Raw genomic sequence first — 23,873 nt, 5'->3', positions numbered from 1 at the left:
GGGCATAGAAAAATATAAGTGTATGTGTGCCTGTTTGAATAGTCACGTATTTTTATGTATTTCTGAAGTCACATACTTTTATAAACTGCTGGGTTTGAAATAAACTTTGAGTATATATTAATGTGAAGTTCAAAACCATGGGTAGTATCATGATTTTTCTACTTGTATATGTGCCAGTTTCCCAAATAGGAAGTGGGGATACCTACTTAAAAGCAGAGCTGTTGCAAAGCTCACTCATTAAGGTGTTTCCCATTTCCAGATCTGCAGCATTCTAAAAGGGCAAAGCATTTATTCCTAACATTTGTGTTATTATAATTTCCCGAGATACCAGGCCAGTTCTGACCTTCAGCATGGACTTGGAACTGATAAAGTAAGGAAAATACCTGCCTTAAACAATCTACGATCTATATAAGGGCAAAAGACACTAGAGCACATGAGTGGTAGTGATGGGGATGCACGCTTGCAGGCAGTCTGGTCTAAATGTACATGTTGTGATGGTTCAAAGCAAGAGTGTGCTGCAAGAGGCGGCTAAAAGCTCCTGACAGTCCATCGCACAGTAACGTGCTATTGCCACTGCGTGATACCTCCCACACACTTCAGGTAGGATCAAAGATAATGACACCTGTCATTAACACAGGCTGTAGAGATGTCTTTAAATGAGCTGAGATGTCTAAGCGGAGAGACGCTTTACAAGGGAATGGCCTGTCAAACCAGCTCATGCTGAGATCGCTACCGGTTGGAAGTCACACAGTGGGGGTGGTAGATACGGTGAGTTAGAGGTTGAGTGTCCAATTCATTCAAGCACATTGCTAAAATCAATAGTAATCACATGTATCTGATGTGTCAGCAGCCTCATTAGCGTGGCCAAGAACAAGTGGGCTGCAGTAAATAAATTGCCACCTTTTCCACTCTTCTCAGTGCTGGAGAAGAAGTTGCTCCTGCCTCTTCTTCAAATAGGCAGAGCAATTTGGTCTTCCCACCCTCCAGCCTCGCCCCCGTCATCACATGGAAATTGGCTCAGACATTTTCACCAAAGACGAGACTGTAGATGGAACATGTCATTGGGTTATTTCTCGGGGCGTGATGAATAATACTACTAGCTGGCTGGTTCCAGGATCTGTCTTTATACATCTCTACTGAGGTGCCCTCTACAATGGCCTCACCTCTTTTTAATGAGGATAAGGCATCGCACTTTCCAGAGCCTGCGTTTTGCTTCTGGTGGACATGAGCACTGTTTATGCAGTGCTTTTGAGTCCGCTGTCCCCAGGAAGACACAGAATTAGCATGCTGAAGCTCAACACAACTATTTTAATAATGCGGTACAGTGCTACACTTCCCGAGAAGGCACCTACCACTAAGAGAACAAAAAAGAGCAGAAGCGCGCGCTAGTGAGCAAGGGGGAGAGAGAAACTCCCCACGCTGGCTGTTGTTCAGTCCCAGAGGAGATCTAACTCAGTCTGTAATTGCTGTTCTGGATAGCTTCTGCCCTCAAAACAATTTTCTGCTGGTCTGTTGTTGCTTAGGCGGAATCAGTTTGATTTATAGAATGTCATTTTTTTCTCCCCAGCCATAGACAAGAGAAAAATATTTGTTGAAAGGCTGTTGCAGCAAGATTTAGTTTTTGCCCATCTAGCATCAAAGCAGCTTGCTGGGTTTTTTTATACAAGCTTTTTCCTTTCCCTTCCTTCCCCTGCCTCTCAGAAGAGAATGGGGGAAGATGAACACCGTGCTTTGATAATCCTTTTTGTGTGCTTGGGATCTGTGGTTCACACATGCTGGGCCACAGAGTAGGAGATGCCCCAAGGGTGTTGCAGATGGGCCAGTATATGAGGAACATCTCTTTGGTAAAACATACCAGAAACTGCAAAGAGCTTTTTCTTTTTGGTTTTGTTTTTCCAAGGATAACAAACACTTTTTTTTTTTTCTGTAGTCAGCAATTAATAAAGCTGTTAATTTGGAGTCCTTTAAGAAGTGGGTGGGTGGTTTGTGACTACACACATGTGCTAAATGGGAGTGATGCTGGTATTTCTGGTCCCCTTTCCTTACATAAGCCTAAGGCAAACATCCTTAAAAACTGTGACTCTTCTCTTGAGGACTTCAGTTGACATTGATAAAGGATGCTGGGATTTGGCTAAACATGAGAGAGAAATTACTGACAGCACCTGCTTGTTTTTTGCCCTGTTCTAGAAAGCATGTTTCCCCCCCTCTGGTTTATTTAATACTGTTCTCGCGGCTGGAATACAGAAGTGTCCTTAGAATATGATTGAGGTCTGGGCTGCGTTAGAAGTCTTCAGTGTGGATAAATCTTCACCCCACTATTCATGCAAGTGGAAGCAAGGGCAGGTTTACTTATCTGCAGTCTGAGGTGAATACCTCGATAATGTTACTTCCATGGGGAAATGGGCTGCTGGGATTTATGATTAGATTGTTCCCATCTTGGGAAAAACGTCCAGGTTTTATGACTCAAGTTGTTGCCAGATTCATTTTTAAAATGCTGATATTGTGGTCATGTTAAAGTAAAAAATGGGAAATGTAAATTTCTAGTTTAACTGTGAACTCCTACTTATAAATATTTCCAAAAGTTTCTGTGGAAGCATTGGGATTTCAGAATTTTTTTGATTTTTTTTCCTCTTTGTTTTTCATCTTCTGAAAGCAGTTAAAGATAAGGAAGGCAGTTTATGATCCCCTGAGACTGAAAGAGCTTACTTTTATACAGAGATGATGCGGTTTTGCAAACCCTTGTGCGTGCTTTCGATGGCTATCTATCATTTCTTCTCTTGCTGCTCCCTCCCACATCTGCTCCCTCTCAGTTCCCACCCTCATGAGCTTGTTCAGATGGAAATGGGCGAGTGCCTCATCCTGCCATCACTCACTACTTTCAAGTGACACTGTTCACTTACAGTCACAGGTTAAATTATTCAGATATTCCTGCCATTTTAACCTAGTAATTTCTGTTATGATATTTCCTAACTAATTCTTTCTTGCTAGTATTTATTCTTCAGATCTTCGGGGTCCCAAATTCTTGCATTCCTTTGTCTTTCCCATCTGCATGACTTGTTCATTGGCTCTTCTCTTCTTTTTTGGTCATCTTCAGCTGCTGCCATTTCCTTCGTCTTTGGAGGTTCCCCTGTGTCCTGCTGCACGTGGCTACTCGAGGGCAGGGGCAGACTTTGGCTGGGTTCAGTTCAGTTTCATTCAACCATCAGTTGGCCAACTTCTCTTCCTTGAGCTCCTTTCTTAAAACCAGGCTTCTTCTGCTGGGTCTTTCAGAAGTGCCTCCCCGCCGAACAATGTAAGCTTTCACAGTTATGGAGGTGTGTGTATGTAGGCAGAGTCCCTGTTTTCATAAGCAGGTATCTAGAAAGAGAAAGAAAAACATAGGAAAGAAAAACAGCCCAATTTTGTTAACAAGCTCCAATGAGTGGCAAGTTCAAAGGTATTTCGTATGATAGAGCTAAACTGGCAAAAAGAAGCAGGAACATAACTCCTGGATATACCCTATTATGAAAGGTCTTTATTTCTAGCTATTTTTATTTCTTCTATTTTTTTTCTTGTGTTTTCCTTACATATTTTGGATACTTGGAAATTTCATATTGCTGGGTTAAATTACACAACACATTCCATGCTTCAGGTCACATTGGTTATGCTCTGAGCTTTACAATTCACTCCTGTTTGTTTGTTTGTTTGTTTTTCCTTAAATACAGTACATACTCATTTTTTTCTTTTTCTAAAAGCTGAGCGGCAGGCTGAAAGTAACGCATTTTTGTTGAACAACAATTTTAAGCATGGTTACAATGTTTTGAATGGGCTCTGTGCTCTGCAACAGCAGATGGGTAGTTTTTCCCAAGTACCTGATTATAAATGGCAAATTTGAAGCTCTGCAGTTCATATACAGTATTGAATTTCCTTTCTTATTCTTCCTTTCTGTTTGTGTCATGATATCCTGGGATCAGTAGGCAGAAAGCCCAGCTTCCTGCATTGGAACTAGCTGAGGAGGACCATATAGCGTCAATATACCGTCTGATCTTAGACCAGGTTATCCATTTGCTTTCTTTCAGTGGAAATACCCAAGGGGTGTGTAATGCAATAATTCACAATAACTTTTGTCTAACCAAATGTATGTGCAGATGTAAGTTCATGGATTTTTGTTTGTGTTTATTTAAAGTGCTACAAAAGAAGCAGAACAAAACAAAGTAGAGGAACTGAAGAGTAGAAAGAATACAGTTTATGTTGCAAGCAACAGAGACCAGTGACTGATGTCAGTGGGAATTTAGCCAGGAGAGACAAATGAGCATCCTGGGATTTTTAGTATTATTATTCATTTGTTTAATTTTTCCTTAATCATCTTTTACTAAGCAGTTAAATGAGAGCAGCACAATGTATTAAAGTTAATTCTCAGTTCTTCACATTTTGCTGAACTTTAGCCTTCCTTTCTCAAATTTTTACAAAAAACAAACAACTCCCCCACACCAAAAAATCACAAGTAATTTCTCCTCATTTCCTGGCAATGATTTACTATAAAAATGCCCAAGTGCAATCTCAAGTTACTTAAACTTCATTGCTTTTTACACAATATGCTGCAGAATTTACATGTTATGAATAATACCATACATAATTAAAGCTTGACTATGTTTGACAAGTGAATGAATGACGTGCATTTTCTGATGCACTACACCGGTTTTGGGTTGGGGGTTGGTTTTTGTTTTGCTGTGGTTTCTCCCTTTTTGTTAAAACTCTTTGTTTCGCCTCCTTCTTCAGTTATTCAACAGTTTGGTGTATTCAGGAATTCACAATGTGTCTCCCAGGTTTTATTACAAATGAACTTGATTCTATACGTGTTGCAGGATATCTGTGGGTTTCTCCCCTATGGTTGAAAGCAATAAAACCCATGTTTCCTCCAAAACACACACATACCCTAAAACTTCCAGGCTTCTTGGGGTATTATGTTTTAAGAACATGAGCTGAGAAAAGTCAGTACCATAGGAAAATGAATTTCACCAAAATCTGTCCCCAAGCTTAACTGGTTTTGTTGTCTCTGTATAGAACAAAAGTTTACCCATATCCAGTGTCAGACATTGCCTTGGGCACCTTTGCTGCTCCTATGGCATGGACATAAAATGGTGCTCTCTTGGCTGAGCTTGGGTTTGATTTTGATTTCATAGCCTTTGCTTTATCTGAAAAATCAATTCTGTGAAGAGTAGAAAAAATGAAGTCTGGTTTTGTCTGAGTTGCATCTTGTTTCAATTCTTTTTGGTATTCAGTAAGTTGTGAAATATTTATAGCATTAGCACGCTCACTAGGTCTCTACAGTTTGGATTCTCTGGTGTCTAATAGACAACCTTTCCTCAGACCAAATACAACTTCTCTTGTCTTTCAACTAAATTTCTAGAAACTTAATATCTTTGTGCCATTTCCAGTCTGTCAGTCTTGATTGAATGGCACATGGTTAAAGGGTTATGAGGGGCAGGGGTGGAGGAGAAAGGAGAAAAGATAGGCCAACACACAGATATTATGTTTGTATAAATGCTGTTTCTTTGGACATAGTATTTACTCTCCAAAAGGCATGTAATATTTGAGTAACATTTAGATTTTCTTAGGAATTTAAAATAACTTGATATTTTCTGACTTACGTATAATTACCTTTAAAGTTCTAGCTCCCCTCCTTGCCTTTTTCCTCGGAAACCCACATTGTTTTCAAGGACTTCTTGCCTGAAGAACTTTGAACTGCAGAGTACTTGCATACATTGAAGGGGAAAATGAATGAGTTTCCCTTGTTGCTTTGCTAAACAGCTGAAAGAAAAGACTGCAGGATTAAGTCATTAGTACTTGACCCTCTTAGATGAGAGGACCTATCCAGTTTTACATAGTATCGTTTATGAATCAGTACTTCTTGGCTCAAGAAACCAATTCCTGCATCAAAGATCCTCATCTTTGGGACAGAATCTAACTAGACCAGACTCAGATAGTTACCTAACACAAAGAGTTGGATATACTATACAACAGCTCATGTTCTTCCTGGAGGTTAAGGATCTGTATTAAACTGTTGAACTAATGAGGAAGCTATACTATATTCTTAGAAGTATTTGAACATCTTCACTATGACCAAAAGTTCTGGTGAAGCTTTCCTTGGTGTGGGCAGATGCATGCTCCTGAGTGAGCTGGATCATTTCTCAGTTAATAACACACAACCTGTAGGAGTGATAGTTTTTGAAATGCTGTTTGGTTTGTGCAGGAACTTCTTCATCTTTGAGAAAAAAATGGTGAGGAAGCTCATGTTCTTCATCAGCTGTTCAGCCTACTCAACTGGCTGGAGCAATGTGCAAAAAAGATTGTTTCAGGGCAAATATATTCATTTTTGGGTTTAAGATCTTTACAGCTGGAAAATCATTGCAGACTTTTTTTATGAGCTAAGATCACCGTACTCAAGTTGTATCTAATTCAAGTTGTATCTAATACAAATTTTGCTGAAACAAGTAAATAAAGAATTCAAGCAGTAAGAGGACAAATCTTTAACTCTTCCATATCAAAATGCATCTAATAGAGAAAACTCTTTCCCCACCATGGGAGAGTGCAATTATAATGAGGGAAGGCCAAGGCTCACTGCAAGTCTATTTGTAAGAAATCTGGGAATAGAAATGCCAGCTGGGCGATGTAAGGTTACATTTCTTATGGTACGATGTGAATGGCTGAATAAGACATAAAAAGATGTCTTATCTATAGCAAATCCTTTTCTTTCTTTCTTCTTTGCAATTGTTATGATATTCTTAGTTCTTATACAACCTAGAGTGGAGAACTACAGTGAAATGTGTTTAGGTCCTGCTGTACTATACATACTGTACTGTACATCTATCCCAATATGCAGGAAGTCAAGCAAAGGTAGCATGATGCCTGCATGGATGAACAAGGAGCTTCTGACAAAACTCAAGCACAAAAACAAAGCATGCAAGAAGTGTCAGGAGGGAGAGGATACCCACAAAGACTATAGAGACACTGTCCAAATGTGCAGGGATGAGGTTAGGAAAGCCAAAGCCCATCTGGAGTTGAATCTGGCAAGGGACATGATGTGCAACAAAAAAGGTTTCTACAGGTACATCAACAGCAAAAGGCAAATCAGGGAAAATATTGACCTGCCGCTGAATGGGGCAGGGGCCCCAGTGACAGGAAACATGGAAGAGGCTGTTACTCAGTGTTTTCTTCTGCTCAGTCTTTACTGGTAAGACTGGACTTCAGGAATCCCAGGTCCCTGAGACCTGTGGGAAAGTCCAGAGATAAGATCTTTGGTGGAGGAGGATCAGGTCAGGGAACATTTAAACGAACTGGACATACACAAGGCGGTGGGATGTGACGGGATGCACCAATGAGTGCTGAGGGAGCTGGCCAATGTCACTGTGAGGCCATTCTGGATTATCTTTGAAATGTCACATGATTGGGAGAGGTCCCTAAATAGGGAGAGAGAAAATGTCACTCTCATATTCAGGAAAGGGAAGAAGGAGAATCTGGGGAAGTACAATCTAGTCAGCATCAGCTTGATCCTTGGGAAGGTGATGGAGCAACTAATCCTGGATACTGTTTCCAAATATGTTACAGACAAGAACATGATTAGGAATAATCAGCCTGGATTTATGAAGGGAAAATCGTGCCTGACCAATCTGATAACCATCTACGATGAGATGACTTGCTTGGTAGATGAGGAGAGAACAGTGTATATTGGTTAACCCCACACTAACAAGGCTTTTGACACTGTGTCCTGTAACATCCGCATAGACGAGCCGATGAAGTATGTGCTAGATAAATGGACAGTGAGGTAGACTGAAAACTGGCTGAACCACTGGACTCAGAGGGTTGTGATCAGCAGCACAAAGTCCAGCTGGAGGCCAATCACTAGTGGTGTTCCCCGGTGGTCAATACTGCATCCAATACTGTTTAACCTCTTCATTGATGACCTGGGCAATGGGACCAAGCAGACCCTCAGCAACTTTGCAGACGATACAGAACCTTGAAGAGTGGCTTATACACCAGAAGTTTGTTTTGCCATTCAGAGGGACCTTGAAAGGCTGGAGAAATGGGCAGAGAGGAACCTCATAAGGTTCAAGAAAGGGAGATACAGACTCCTGCATATAGGGAGGAATAGCCCCATGCACCAGGACAGGCTGGAAAGCAGCTTTGTGGAGAAGGAGTTGTGGGTCCTGGCGGACAACAAGTTGACCATGAGCCAGCAATGGGCACAAACTGAATTACAGGAAATTCCATTTAAACATAAGAAAAGGTTTTTTACTCTAAGAGTGGTCAAACACTGCAACAGGTTGCCTGGAGAGGTTGTGGAGTCTCCACCCTTGCAGATTTACAAAAACTGACTGAATACAGTCCTCAGCAACCTGCCTTAGTGGACCCTGCTCCAAGCAGGGTGGGGTAGACTAGATCATCTCCAGAGGTTCCTGCCAACCTCATCCATTCTGTGATTCTGTGATTTAAACAGCTAAACAAAATGCATCCTTCTTGAGTATCTTTTTTATGCTCTACTAATATTGTCTTTCTGATGGTGCTTTCAGCATTATCTCATTGCTAGATTAATTGTTTCCATTAAAGCCAGAAATGAAGTCAACATATGCTCATATTTGCTCTTGTATATGGTAGGTCTTCAAAAATGAGGGAATCAGGCTCAGTGGCAATATGCTGTGTTTTAACCAAGAAAATTTCTGTCCTACATTTAGTTCCCTTTCTTCCTCTTCTTCTTTTTCTTTCTTTTTTTTCTTTTTTCTTTTTTTTTTTTTACACTTGAAAAAGTATAAATGATTGCATTCATCAAATAGCTGTCCTGACTGCCCTAACAACATGGAGATTGGAATTCAGGCATCTTTTTTGTTGTTGTTGATCAGATCTTCATCAATTTACAAATTTTCTTTTACAGAAGGATACTATGCTAAAAGACCTGTTTGTTTGTTTTTTTTAAGTAAGAATTTGTACTATGGGATGAAAGACCTGCATCAAAAATACCTTTTCAGAAATAGAATGGTTTGTTGCTGTTGTTTTTATTGCTCTTTTTTTCTGTCTTAGTGAGCCACAGTTCTGAAAAGCAACCGTATAATCTAATCATTCTCCTGGTTTCTTACAGAAAGCTCAAGTCAACTGGCTGACTTAGATCCAGCTAACCATGGCTTTCTTTAAGGGTATTTTTGATTTACTATGGGAATGTTATAAATTTTTCTTTCAGTTCTACACAGACAAGGTTTCTGTGGGGATTGTTTTGCTTTATCCATTCAACATTAATGTTAAATCTTCTGTCTTTTCAGAGTGACATGCTGGATGTGAACCAGATCATTAAAGACCTGGCCTCCATGGTGCATGAGCAAGGAGACACCATAGGTAGGTATCACTGCTAAAGTATGTGCTTTATTACCCTCTTGCATGGTTCCACTTTGATGTTGCATGTTGCCCAGTGAGTAACTTTGTCGATGTTGTGTTTATTTTTCCTGTGTCTCGGGCATTTTGTTCACACAGTGCTGACAGATCTGACAAGCTGCCCTTTGTAACACAATTCTCATATTTGGGATAGTTAACTGGTACACTTAGCATAAAATAGACTTTGCAGTGAGAATCATCCATTCATTTTTGACTGTGAAAAGGAAGCTGGAGAATACATAGCATTAATTTGAAAGGAAACCGATTCTTCCTTTCTACCTGGATTTGTAATTAAAAAGAAACAACAACAATAACAGTAGCAGTTACCATTACAATTATTGATGGTGGTGGAGAAAATTAAGCAGCTTGCTTCTCCTAAATGGAATTTCCTTTCCACATTACAGAATATGTCTGATTAGATTTACAGTAGCCTAACATCATAATGTACTCACACGCGTCGTCGGAAACTTCTGCCCATTAGTTGATCTCTTGCTCTCCAGCAATCAGTGACTAGGAGCATGGTGGAGGAAACCTGGGAAAAGGAGATATGAGAGAAATTACTGCTATTATTTTTCAACAACATCCCGTCTCTGATAGCCACCACTTTTCATGAATAGAGGGATAAAGCACAGTAGATCTACTCCTTTTAAAATCCCCCTGACCTTTATCTTTGCCACTGCTGTCTTCTGATGCAGCTAAGAACAATGAGATAATTTTCTGTCTCTCTTATTTTGCCAGTTGTGTATGATAATACTGTGCAGTGCTTTAGAAGCAACTGGCCGCTTCCAAATTTGAGAGCTGACAGTCCTAAAGCAATGCTGAAGGATCTAAATACCAGAGAAGCAAGTTTTATGGAGATGTTGCTAACCTGAAGTGCTCATTTGGAGTTCTCACTGGAGTTCGTGGGTGCTGTATAAAGATAGGCATATGCAGATCATAAAAGACAAAAAGCTTCTCTGCTGTTTATTAATTCCTCTAAAATTGTTTGCTAAGGCCATACCTTTGCAAATTTGCACTGACATCAGGCACTCCTTTCACAATGAAATGAGCTAGCTACATCACACTGAGAAGCATTACTCAGGCTCACAGGTGCAGAACAAAATCACGATGTAAAAACTATTCTTTCGTATTTCTTTTTCTTATTATTATATTTTTTTCTTTCTTTTTCTTTTTTTTTTTTTTTTTTTGGATTCAGGCTTGTTTGGCAGCTCATTTTTGTACATGGATAACTTTGGAGTCTGATTCAGCTCCCAAAAGCACATCAGATGTTAATGCCTTGAGGGGCATGACAACATACATCAGTTAGCTTCAAGACCCTTGTAGCTGCTTTTATTAAGGCAACATTTATTATTTTTTAGATGTTACCCATGTGTAGAAGTGGCCCCTATATTAACTTGCCTGTGAGAAAAAGTTATATTCAGTAGGACGTTTTGTTTTTATGCCAGCACAGTCCTTTAGTTGCTTTCACATCTGAGGTGTCCTTTCTTCCTCCCATTGCACTGCAGCAGATTTTTCCGGTTTCTTTAGGAGTAGCTTTCCAGCCTAGCAGCCGGTAAAGGTATCCCCCCACCCCGTTGCTGAAAGATCCCACTATTTATCTTTTGACATTCATGTTACAGCGAAGCAGGAGAGATTAAGAATCAGGAGGTGAAGGGAGTTGAAACACCCATAGTGGAAGTTCAGCAGCAGCGATGATAAGAGACAGTTCTCGTGGCACTTGTTTATTTTTTTAATGCATTCTTCTTACATGCATGAAGTGAAAGATCTGTGTGTGCTCAAGTTATTGGAAAACATAGAAGAAATGCACATCCAGGGAATGTGAAGTGCCCCACTCAGCAAAAGATACCCAGATTTATAGATCAAACCACCCTCTTGTTCAACCTGAACTGGGGGGTATCGATGAGAAGAGCTTGCCTGGCCTATGTATGGCAAAGGAAGGTTGACTCATACTTTTTAAAGGTTCTTTACAGTAGTTTTGCTACCACATGGGCCAGTTCCTTAATAAATACATCCTTAACGCTCCCTAAGAGAGAGACAGATTTCTACCATGCAGGGAGGGAATAGATGAGGGGAAATGTGGAGTGACGGCAGTGCATCTCTGGTATTTTGCATATTCTACAAATAACCACCACCATGCCTGGTTTCCTAGTGATAGCATCTTTTTGATATGAATATTTAACTAAGCATTACGGTATCAGCGAGTCTAAGCCCTTGAAGTCGAAACAAGTCAGTGGCCTAGATTACCTTCGAATCACCAGGAAGAGTCTTTTCGACAGTCTTACAGCAGCCCTTGGCAAAAGCAGCCCTATGCGGCTTCAACACAAATGCAGGGAGGAGGAGCTCTCCTTCCCCCTTAGCCAAATCCCATCTCATCCACTTTCTATCCCCATCTCAGTCCAGCGTTTTGCATGTTGCTCCTTTCTGACCCTGATTCCCCTTAGTCAAGTTTCTCCGCTGCATAACTAACCAAAATTCTCTCCAATAAATTCCAGCTGAAGAGAACAAGCAATATGAAGTATGGGCACAAACCCGTCCCATAAAATTGACACATTATCTTATTAATTAGCATATAAATACCCGCCCTTTGGTGCTTTTCTAGAAACCAGTCTCAGCATGTTGCCATGCAACAGAAGTAGCAGAAAGACAGGAAAACATCTGTTGCACAGTTGAGTGGTTCTACTTCCAATAGAAGAAAAATTTTTTCAAGGCTGAAGGAAAAATTATTATTTTGGTGCCCTTCTTTGATTCACCTCCGCATCCAGAACAAGACAGGTGATCCTGATATAGTTCACACAAGACTGAAGTGTTGGTGGAGAATGCCACCAAACATTGCTAGCCTCTTTTGGAGACTGTAACGAGGATCCCTGAGAGGAAATACAAGTTGTGGAATAGCATCCTACAAACTATTAATTTCTTGGATACTGTGGGAGAGACTTGGGGGATCTGAAGCACAAGTGGCAAGATCTCCACTAGGTGGGAAGGAAAAAGCTTGGAGAGCATGAAGAAGCTGTGGCTGGAAGAGGGCCATCTCCACTGATGGAGCAGAAGGGTTCTTCAGCCAAAGCATCCAAGTCAAGGATTAAAGAGTTGACCCTTTGAGAAGCAAATTACATTGAGGATGATTGCTAGAGCAACAGTCACTGATTTCTGTGATCACAGATGCCCACTCGACAGAACCACAAGTGCCCAAGCAGCTTGAAACGTTCCCGGTGTTTGGTACTGAACAACATTGTTTTACCTGTGTGGGCCTGTTCCTCCCTTGCCTGTGCTTGGATAAATAGATGTAATTCCATGAAATCAATTTTAAAATTGGTTTTAGGGAGAGGAGAATCAAGCCTTAAATCTCCAGTTCTTCTGAAGGATGCATCAACAACACAGTTGCCAGTATTTGTATTGGTATCTGATTAAGGCTGGTGCATATTTGTCCACCTCTGTGTTTATTCGTGTTGTATTAGAGAATAATGATTACCTGAATAATATAATCATTGCATTCTTTTTGCCCATGGCAAAAGAAAATGCTGTGTTTTCTTTTCTTTTTTTTTCCTTTGGAAGAGCTATTTTTCTCTCCTACCTGTGTATATAACCTTATTAGCTATGCCAAAATAGTATGGAAGTTCTACACCCCTTATTTAAACTGCACCAATTCATCTTTCACCAGTTATATCATTGCTTGCAGCTTCATCACATCTCTTAAAGCCATGAGGAAAGACCCATGTTGTTCTGAAAGCATTTTACACATTAAAAAAGTCACATTTCTTCCTCTGTTGGACAGTTTTGGAACCAACCTTCTCCCAGTGCATCTGTAACCTCCCCATCTCCCTAAAACTGCAAGAGATCCCAAGATCATATACTTGCCACCTATTTTAGGATTACAGCACTGGAGACACGAGGACTAAGTTACCACTGCTGTGTTCTCTACCTCCAGAGAGGTCCAGAGCAAAGGTGCACAAATCTGTGTTTGCACAACAGAGCCTGCTGGAAGAAGACCCTATTACATTATGAAAAGGACTTTCTTTTTCTTCCATTACTTAGGCAAGCTTGGATCTTGGTGCTACTAACATTTCATTTCACTCTTGAAGTCTGGGCATTTTAGAGCTGGAAATAATGAGATATAGGGTGAAGAAACTTCATAATATGATCTAAACTGTATTCTCCTCCAGTTTACAAACTTCAGCACATGGCGTATGTCAGGCTAGAGCACATAGACCTACCCCAACCTAAAGATACAGCTGGTCCTTTCCTTCAGTCTGTAGAGAACTTCTTGGTAGGGTCAATATATCCAGTCCTCAAGCAATGCTGGTGTTCACTGACATACCACAGTGTTATTTATTGTGTAATAGTAATAATAAGCTTCCTTCAAAGGAAAATACATTTCCATGAATGTAAATGTGTTACTTATTAGGGAAACTGTGGGATGTTTTCTTCTTTTCAGTGAAATCAGCTCTGCTTTGCCGCTATTGTTTCCCGTTTTATCATTATTACCTTTCTGACCTGGAGTTTGGTTTAGCATGTAGACTGTCTCAAGAGTCAAGGCGGGGGATAACTGACACCCTTCCACATGTGTCCTGCTCCAGTGTGACTGACTGAATGGAAACGGGAAGAGTCCATTGTCAAATGCCCAAATGCGAATGCACAAATACGAGCTGGGAAATCAGCTAGAGCCTTAACTAAACTCTCCTGAGTTATGTGCCTTGGTTGGGACATCTGCAGAAAATGAACACATCTTGAGAATAGTCCCTGAATACCTGGATGCAACATCTCTGATATCCATATTCAGCTGAATGTGGTCTGCAGACTCTTTCATTTGGTAAAGTTTCCTAAGTGATCTCAGAGGAGACTGTTACGTGAAGGGGTACATTTAAGTTCTTACTGGTTCCTGATGAAATAGGAGATCTTCTCTTGGCTCTCTTGATTTCAGCCACTTGCTGAGACATGGGATTACATGTCAGTGCAAAGCACAGCCCATGCAGGGAGTGTGCACTGGGGTATTTCTGAGTCAGTGTTCATGTATTTCACATGCAAGAGAAACCTCCAGTTTCTTTCTGCATCTGAGGAATATAGCCTGTCATCAGTTTATTTTTCTATTGTCAAAGTCTAGCAAAGCTTTATTGTAAACCATCCTCTTGAAACAGCTCAGTACTGCTACCCCTAATTGCCCTGTGGGCAGCAATAGTGCAAGGGCACCATGCTTTGCGTAGCACTGAGCTTGCTCTCCCTGTTCACCTGGACCATGGTAGTAGGGGCCTCCACTACCACCTTTCACATTTCCTTGGCTTCAGACACCACTGCGAGGAGCTGTTTCAGGTTAGCAGCAGGTTGGTGGCCATTGCTACAACTTAATCTTTGGGAGCCAGGTAAGGGCTGGCATGGTCTTCCTCAGCTAACTCATTTCACTAGAGGCGACAGGCAGCACGAGAAATGGATGAGCTTTCGTGCTTCTTGCCTGTCTCTGCTCTCCATCAGCGTGAGTTTTTGCCTCTTCCCTTGTTGCATGGGGGTTTTTATTTTTAGTTTTTAGTGCTGGCTGTGCTGGTCAGGCAGCACATGCTGGCTGGTAAGGAAAAGAATAATGGGTGACTCTGCACTTGTAAATCTAGTAATGCCAAAAGATTTGTCTGCTGCTCTGTGTTTGACCTTCATAATGTGATTGGGCCAGTGTACTTGCAGTTAATGAGCCAACTAATTTTGTACAAGGAACGAGGCTCTTCCTTTTGTGCTGTTTATTGCCACCAGTAGGATTCTTCTCACACCAATTCATCTGAAGTAGTTATCAGCATGTCGGACCTGCTGTGCTCTCGATTTCTAGCACTGTGGTGACTGAGCAGTAAATGTCATAAAGGTACAAGCTGCCGAGGTGCTAGGTTTATTTCTTCTGGGAGGTGTCATACTCACTCACGGTGTTTGGGAGGCCGTGGCTTCAGTAGGTTAAGTAAATCAAACAAGCTGTGCAAAGAAAAGAGGGGGTCAAACAAGTTGCAAATGCCAGTGACTTTACTTTGTAGTTAAAAACTTACGGTCTTTCCAAGACAGCATGCAAAAATAAAGTATATTTATTTCTATGACTCAGTGTCCCCCCACCATCCTCATTTATGCCTGTGACAAACCCAGGCTGTTTATGCACTCAGTTCTCTGACGGGAGGGGAGTGTTGTGTTAACTGTAAAGAGAACTGGAGTTCTGAAAAATACTGCATGCAAAATGCATCAATTTATGAGCTGGTTTTGGAAAAAAATAAATGTAATTAGTTTGATCTTTTCTCTCTTTTTTGTCAATCTAAATAAAGATTTTTTATTGCAGTTTAGAAAAATATTCTCTTGAACTTGGATGTCTTAGAATATTTTTTTAAAAAGTGTTGAAGTTATATCGCAAGGAGAAAGGAGGTGTATACAAGCAGAGAAGTATCTGGAATTTCCCAATCACAGCTAGACTAAGTGCTGTTTTTCTCTTTAAATTACTTTCAAAGATTATTCTGGAAAAAGTAGAATCTGGCACATCTGTAAATTTCCCCACAAAAATGTCCTGTGTATTGAAATACCTTTTTCCATCAAAAACAAAAGAAAGTGGTAAAACACGTGAGTTGATTCTATTCCTGTAATTTAGTATCGTCACACATGCAAATTTTGTGGGATTGAAGCTAGCGCCTTGGATTCCCCAAGCTATATGAGACCATCATATAGGAACCCCTGGGACCCTCAGGTAGCTGGAGGGCGATGAGGAGATAGGACATCCCATGCTGCTTCAGGATGCTGTTGATGAGCAGATTCTTCTCCTGTGGTAAATACCAGTAATTTGAAACAACTTGTTTCTCTGCAAGAAAGAATAGTAAATCGCATTGCATCTACTAAAGTGGTAATATTTTTGCACTCGGTCGTTTACCGCAGAGCAGATGATATGAGGCACGACGTTCTCTGGGAGGAGGTACTATTTTCCCATAGATAAATGTAGGACAACCCTTGAATTTTAAATCCCTAGAGGACAGATTCTGGTAGGCATGGCAAACTTCTGGCAGTCTGATATGGTTTTTCAGTGCATACATATGTTGTAGACACTTGACATTTCCAAGATGTATTTCAAGGACACTGTATATCACTTCAGAAGCTGAAGTGTTGTAGATTAACGCTGGGGTTTGGCCATTGCCTTACAGCCACTTTTGTTCATACAAACTAGGGCTTTGGCCTGCTGGCAGAAGAAAACCAGCAGGAAGAGCTTGTTGTGATATTTTAAGATAGTTATAATAGTCTTTCTAGGCCTGCTTGGAAAACTGGGGTGAGCAGTTGTTCAGTGATTCAGTTCCTAGCACCGAGGTGTGTTCCCATGTAGAAGAATTAGAGCTCTGCTAAAACCGAGTAGAAAGGTAGACACTGTCTGCCTTTTGTTGGAAGCAATAACCATCACGTTTGATGACTCACAGAGCTACAAATTGTATTTCACCGCACCTATCTAAGCCAAAGCAACCCATTGGCTTAGCTTGGCAAACGGGGAAGATTATTTTATAAATCCTCTCATGTGCTGAATTTACAGCTTGGCATATACATAGTAGTTTGCATATGACTAACCCTAGTCGTTTTAAACTTCACTCCAGAAGAACTATCACAGTTTTCCTTATCTTTAACATCCACAGTTGTGCCTGTAGAAAGCCTGAGTGCTTTTTCTTCATGGAATGAGACACTCACATAGCTCCAAATACATGGAAATTAGAATTTTTTTTTTTCTCTTCACTGAAAGCAATTTCTTACAAAATTTGTCTTTTAATTAAGAAAGAAACATTTAGATACTACCAAAATATTCCATTTTTATTGCATTTCTCAGTGTATTGCATTGATTATTTTTATTCAGAAATTATAGGGATAAAATAGGATTAAGCTTACTGAAGTGCTAAAAATAAATGCATATTGTGAAACCTGAAGGGACCCATTTCAGTTATTGCCAATGAGAGCATTTTAAAATTCTCATTCACAAGCTCAGTTTCCTGTCTTTCAAGCAGCTCTACTAAAAATACTGCCTTATGAAACCAGTTCATTGTTGCCACTATAAAGACAGAGGTCATACAGGTGATTCCTTGATATATTATGACAAAAACCTCACTTCAGCCGCTTTCACTCCAGTAATTTCATGTAGAAGACTTCTGCTGATCATTAACAGGCCTTGATCTCAGAAGACAGGTAAATATATAGGGTTGAAAGAGACCTCCTGGGTCATCATGAATTCTGTCTCTAAGTGAGAAATGTGTCATAAAATCTTGTTAAGTTACACCTAAAAGCTGGTTAGCTCTGCTGCCTTCACTACTCCTATTGAAAGGATATGTTTTAGCCTGAAAATTAGAAACCTTTTTCTAATTCCAAGGCTGCACTTATCTGCTATCATTTGCTTTAGTGCAGCCATGCACCTCAGTTTAAGAAAATAATGATGGAAGTGCCTTAGGGTTTTTGTTTGCTTCCAAACTATACCATAATCACAAACTCATCATCTTCGAGTGAAGGTACGAAATTGCTATGGGATTCGGGATACGGAGGTTCTTCTGAAAATCCATGACCCAGGTCTGGATTATCTCCTCTATTTGGGAGCAGGGTCACTGTACCTTCATGCCAGGGCCAATGGAGAAAGAGAAGGGCAGCTCCCTCCAGAGGTTCCTTCAGTCCATCTAAAGTCCCATTGCCGCTCTGGAAATGCTTGCCTTTCCAGCCCTAACTCAGGTACCTCAGTGAGGAGCCTGAAATTAAGCAAGGTGAAGCTGTGAGCAATCACTGGCATTCAGGAAAGATGCACTGAAATGGCTGTGAGTGGCGTAGTCATCATTGACTTGTTGATATGGCCGACTTCCTTGTGATTTCATCCAAATTCTCTTCCCTTCTCTTGTTTTTTCTAGATAAATCAGCAGAAATCTCCAGCTACATAGTATTATAAATTTACATCTTTTTTTTGTAGAGTTTTAGGTCTCTATGTTGTTTGTTTTTTTTTTCCCCCCTGTGTTCCTTGGGTTTACAAGTGGCTGTAGAAAATTTTAAGTAGGAGGCTCACTGATTCTAGGCCTGGTATTCCCCAATTAGGGGGACGAGTGAGTGGAAACACTGCCACCGAGGTCCAGTCTTCTCCTGTAATATCACATCAACACCTATAGGACATGCAGCAAATGCCCTTTCCACTCGGGAAAGCTTGTGCTGGGCGAAACACTCGTAGGTGGTATTTGCAAAACACGATGCTGTTTTTTTCTTAAGGACAACATATGATTAGCCCAATCGCAGTGATAAGGGGGTGTTCACAGAATTTAATTTTACCTAATGAAGGAAAACCTCTTTTGAATCCCCCCTGTAGGTAGTGGAAAGCAGTAGGTTGCTCTGGAGGGCCATTGAGGGAAGCCAAATTAAACTCCATCTGTGAATTCCCCCACACCCCTCCAAGAGGAGCACAGAGAGATTACTCTCATTATACTAGCATGGCTTTCATAAATTTTCCCTCTATAGCTCTGCTCTGCCTAAATGATGAATTTTCCAAGGACAATCAGCCTTTAGGATGCACTCATTAGTGGAGGGTGTTTGCACTAGGATTCTGGTTAACATCAGATGTGCGAGGAAGAAGTTCTGTCACTTTGAGTAGACGTTTGTCAAGGTGTTCAGCATGCTCCCCCCACCCCTTCCAGCTTCATTTGCAGCAATCTCATCACAAAGTAGTTTAATATACAGAAGTACTTTTCTATTTAAAGTAGTATTTTGTAATCCAAGAACATCATCTGGCTTTGTGCTTCTAAAATTAACAGGTGTCCCAGCAAGGTTTATTCTTGTTTCTGGTTCAGTTTCTTCCTCATTAGTCTTCTCACCTCTCTCCCCTCACATCATAACACGTCTGACTGTCACAGCTTGGCTGTAAGAAAGTTATGGCATGTTAGAGCTATGATCCGAGGAGTTGTGGTAATATGGCATGGAACTGGCAGGGTCTGATTCTCAGCTGATGCAAACTAGTGTTGTCCCAATGGTTCCCATGGACATGTACAGAAGAGTTAAATGTGTCTGGGCAAGTCTGGTTCATTTGCATCACGTAGTCATGGCTAACCATAGAAGCAAGCACTTGTCATGAACTAGACAACTAGGTACTTGCCACTATAGCTAGGTGACAAGTCATTCCAGCTGATGCATCCTGTCGGTGTTGAACTTAATGCTATATTAACCATTTTGGATTCTCTACCTTGTGCACTTGTCATCTCCAAACACGGAGAGGGGATTGTAGCTGCCAATTGCACAGCACTATCCTAAAATACAAACACAGAGAGCAAGCGCTCCTCAGTCCTACAGAGCTAATCTAGCCTATAAATCTTCTTCTTTTTAGCTTTTCCCACACTTGTTTTTCAGTTCTACACAGAAAACATAAAATGTCCCTCCACTGCTATTCTTGTAAAATATGTAGAATGACCCATTGCTGATTTGTGGGCTGATCTCGATGCCTGGTTGAGAAGATACCAGGGCCAGCCCAGGAGTTTAGGATAGATATTCTTTTTAACCAGGAATGTGATGGCAATGGATAGGGATAGTACTTGTGGAGATGTACTAGTAGGGTTAGGGTTTTCCTTTCAAACTTGCCAAGGATCTGATTATTATCAAGTGACAGGTTGAAGTCTGTCTACCGTGTTGCATTTGCGGTTGTTACTCAGGCTGACCTGATTCGCGTGACCTTGGCTAGATCTACTCACATGGCAAAAATGCTGCAGACTGCAGTGCTGTTGCACCATTCATGTTTCTGTTCACCATCTTTGGTGATTCAGCACCATTATTTTCTACTCATACTGAAAATAGAGAAGAATCTGTCACTTTCCCAGAAACAGGTTAGGATCAATGCAATGCTAGAAACGAACTCTTCAGAGTTTTAACACAGGTGTGTGCATGTGTGTGGATGCATGTTTCTGAGAAGCCCCACAGCAGCTGTCTTAAGCCTCTGTAGAAGCAAATTCGATATTCCCCCCCAGACAGATCTTGACTTCCTTAGAAGTCTCTTTGTCTCTTCCTACTGAGTCCTGGTTGCAGAAGCAGCATTTGAGCAGATCTCAGTGATGTCAACCAAGGTCCACAGTGTTCGAGTCTTAATAAAAGTTGTTTGAGAGGCTTTGGATATGGCCAATAAAAACATAGTGTATCAATCTATAAAAGTGCCGGTCATGTAGGTTGTTTTTGTGTAGTGCAGCAAGTATAATATAGCATAAAAGGAATGGAAAAAACATCTCTCCTAGTTGTGATGAAAGATTTTGAAAAAGTTTCCAAACGTTAAACTGAAGTTTGGAGTTTTGTTCCACTGTTCTTTTGGTTTGAGGTTTTGTTGTTAGTTTGTTTTCTTTTGTTTTGTTTAAGTTGAGTTATCAGAAGTGCTGATCGCGTTAACGGACTTGCAACATTGCTTCACTTAGAAATGCAAAAAACTGAACACAACAACTCTTCCACAATTTATCTGCACACCTTCATTTCTCTACACCTCACAAAAGTGGCCAGTCTATATTACCTTATTTCTCTCAGGAAAAAAAAAAAAAAAAAAAACCCACAAATTACTTAAATCTTCTGTGCCAAGTCTTAATCTAAGACCTAATACCATCAGCTGAAGCATTTCCATTAATCTTATTAAGGGTTAGAGAAATTCTTGGAAATTTATTCCCAAATTTCTGCCAGTGGTTGAATTCCTCGTGACCATTTTAATATACTCAGTGGTATAATATCCACTCTAAAATCCACATAAGTACTCCAAGTGCACATGTTCTCCAAATGGGGCCAGAAATTATTGGCTGTGCATCTCTTAGGGGACAAGTTGGTCAAGATTTCTAAGATTTCCATTTGAAACACAAACTCTTAATTGCTGGTTTATACCACAGGCACGTTGTTTTCTAAGCACAGCTCTGGAGTCAAGTTAAAACTTGTCTCTGATTGAAGTGGGAAATTTTCCCACTGCCAGCTGCAGTCTGTAGCTGTTAATCCTTCTTATTTAGTCTCATTTTGGCTCCCCATGGTCCCTCCAGCTTCCCCCAACCCCAGACCTAGCAATGTAGGGTGAACTTCATCTCCCTTAATTTTAGGCACTGGCACTGCGTCTCAGTCTGAGCCATTTGTGCAGATCTCCCTTGCAGTTTGGAAATGTGGTGGGTAGAGTTTAGGCTGTGATTCATCTGATCTGATTAGTCGCAGGCAGCTACTATTGAGTGAGATGAATTGTACCCCACTGACTTGCTCTCCCTTGACTACAATAGTCTGAGCTCAAATACAGGCACCTGGGGATTGTCAACAACTTACACTTATTCAGATGAATCTTATCTCTGAGCTCTAATTCAGACCAATTCAGACACAATCTGCAATGTCTCTTCTGTAATTTAACTCCAGTCCAGTGAAATTCCTAGTCTTGAGCTGATTTACTTGAATTCTCTGTTAGTCTTCTCATTGATTTCAGTGGGAATGAGATGAGATGCTAATCTCCGTCCTCTCTGGTGGCACATTAAGAGCTGTCAGTCATACTGCCCCTGACTGGTAGGTTAGGCTTCTTTATTCGTCAAAATGTGGGTGTCTTTCCTATTTCCCTGTAGCATGACTGCCTGCAAAGAAGAAGCTGCTGTCCCTTCATGACCATGAGTAAACTGCTGAATTGCTGTTGGTATAAAGTCTTTGTTTTAGGTTTGTACCCTGTAATTATCTTCTATTATCTTAATTTGCAGACAGTATTGAAGCCAACATTGAGACTGCATCTTCTAATGTAGAATCAGCCAATGAGCAGTTGGCAAAAGCCAGTCAGCACCAAGTAAGTGGGTCTAAAAAAACCCTACGGATACGTTCAGTAATAGTATTTAAAATAAAGAGAACACTTGGCGGCTGTGAACCACATGGCACATGGGATGTGTTGGATTTGTGCTACCTGGAAAGATGATAAAGCATATCCTAAGTAAGAGCTAAACTCATATATATATATATATACATACTCATATATATATATATACACACACACACACATATATATGTATGATTCAGTTACTGTAACATTGGCAATTTACATTAGAGTAGTCATTAAGAGATCTATGCATTAAAGAGACATTTCCCAGTAGGAAACACAACAATTAGCTACTGTTGTTCTTGGAAAGATGTCATAAAAAGTGCATCATCTAAGCGTATATGTGCTTCTTATTGGAGTGTTTCTCTATAATCAGACAACAGAGCTTTTCAAAAACAAGGGAGTTGCCAAAAGACATGATGTGGTTGGTGAATAATGGCTATGGGAATGGTGTTCAGCACTTTTTAAAGGCAATTTGAGGGTTGCATTTTTTTCTTTTCCTTCACTGGAGCAAGAATAAAATGCACACACAAAAAACATTAATCTTGTTTGAAAATAGCTTGACCGGAAAAAACTGCTCAATGGTTATAGTTAGTACTTTCTAGGGATGAAAGAAAGAAAAAAGAGAAAGAATAAACAAAGAAAAAAAATGTTATTGCTTGCAATGGATTGACAGAACAAAACCTGCTACAATTTCTTTTTTTTTTTTCCTCAATCATAAATCTGTTTGTTGAAACTAAAGGTGAGTTTCATGTATCTCATGTCTTGTTATGACACACTGCAACTGAAGTCTATGTGAATACCTAGCGGCTCCTCTTTGGTCTTTGGATGTGGTGAATGCTGGAAGTCTGGGTCGCAACTCCAAACTGGAGGAGTAAGGGTCATACATGTTATACTCTGCTGGAATTGGAGTCATGTGAACTCTAGAATTATTTACAGCTCATTTTCTGGTGAAATGTACTTTGTGAATTGTGGCCCATAAGAGCAACCTTCATTGCTATTACAGAAACAAGGTAGGATCTTATCTCCATTTTGCTTCTCAAGGCATACATTTTCAAGATAATGTGTGTCGTCCTGCATTTGCCTTGATAATAGCCTGTTGCGTTGTTACAGCAGGAAGTCTAAAATGAGACAAGAATAAACTTAGTACTTGGCAGTAGAGCAGATCTCAAGCTGTAAATGAATTAATGATGATTTCAGCTAAGAAGGCTAAAGAATAGTCAGGTAGAAAATGAGTGCAGCATAGTGTTACAGGTCTGTTTTCTGCAGACAGCAGGAGTTGCTGAAATAGTGTGCCCCATTAGGAGGTCCTTTATTCCTCAATGTATTGACCGAGATGAAGATACAGCCAACCTTAGCTAGCCAGCCACTGCTGCAGGCAAAAAGACTTTGTATACTGTTTGGTACCTATGGGAAAACACTTTGCTTTTCTCCCATGCCCTTGAAACAAGTCTGTATAGGCAAATATTGCTTAAGTAAATTCTGTTGTCAGAGAAAATGCACAATCCAGATCTGCTGCAGAGGATAGGTAGCAATCTTGTACACCGTTGGATGAGGATCACTCATGCTTGCCGCCCCTGCTCGGTCTCTGTCAGCTCCTTCATGAGCTTCCCTGAGATACAGACAGAAAAATGGGGTGAAGCTGATGTGACTTCATTTGCTGACCTGCTGCCTGGGTTTTGTGCAACAT

General features: G+C 40.5%; 1 protein-coding gene across 11 annotated transcripts in view; it reads left to right on the top strand.

Moving 5' to 3' along the window:
- Window positions 1-23,873, top strand: part of TSNARE1 (t-SNARE domain containing 1) — a 474,003-nt gene that overhangs the window by 283,290 nt on the left and 166,840 nt on the right. For 10 of the 11 annotated variants that reach the window (XM_064507932.1, XM_064507929.1, XM_064507934.1 and 7 more), the window contains one exon: window positions 9,291-9,363. In XM_064507932.1, the coding sequence (XP_064364002.1) occupies window positions 9,291-9,363 (73 nt within the window). Of the gene's footprint in view, window positions 1-9,290; window positions 9,364-22,073; window positions 22,157-23,873 lie in introns of all 11 variants that reach the window. The other variant, XM_064507935.1, reaches the window with a different exon arrangement.

This window comes from Dromaius novaehollandiae, chromosome 2 (genome assembly GCF_036370855.1).
Source record: "Dromaius novaehollandiae isolate bDroNov1 chromosome 2, bDroNov1.hap1, whole genome shotgun sequence".
NCBI classification, from domain to species: Eukaryota; Metazoa; Chordata; class Aves; order Casuariiformes; family Dromaiidae; genus Dromaius; species Dromaius novaehollandiae.
This window is presented reverse-complemented; position numbering and strand designations above follow the sequence as displayed.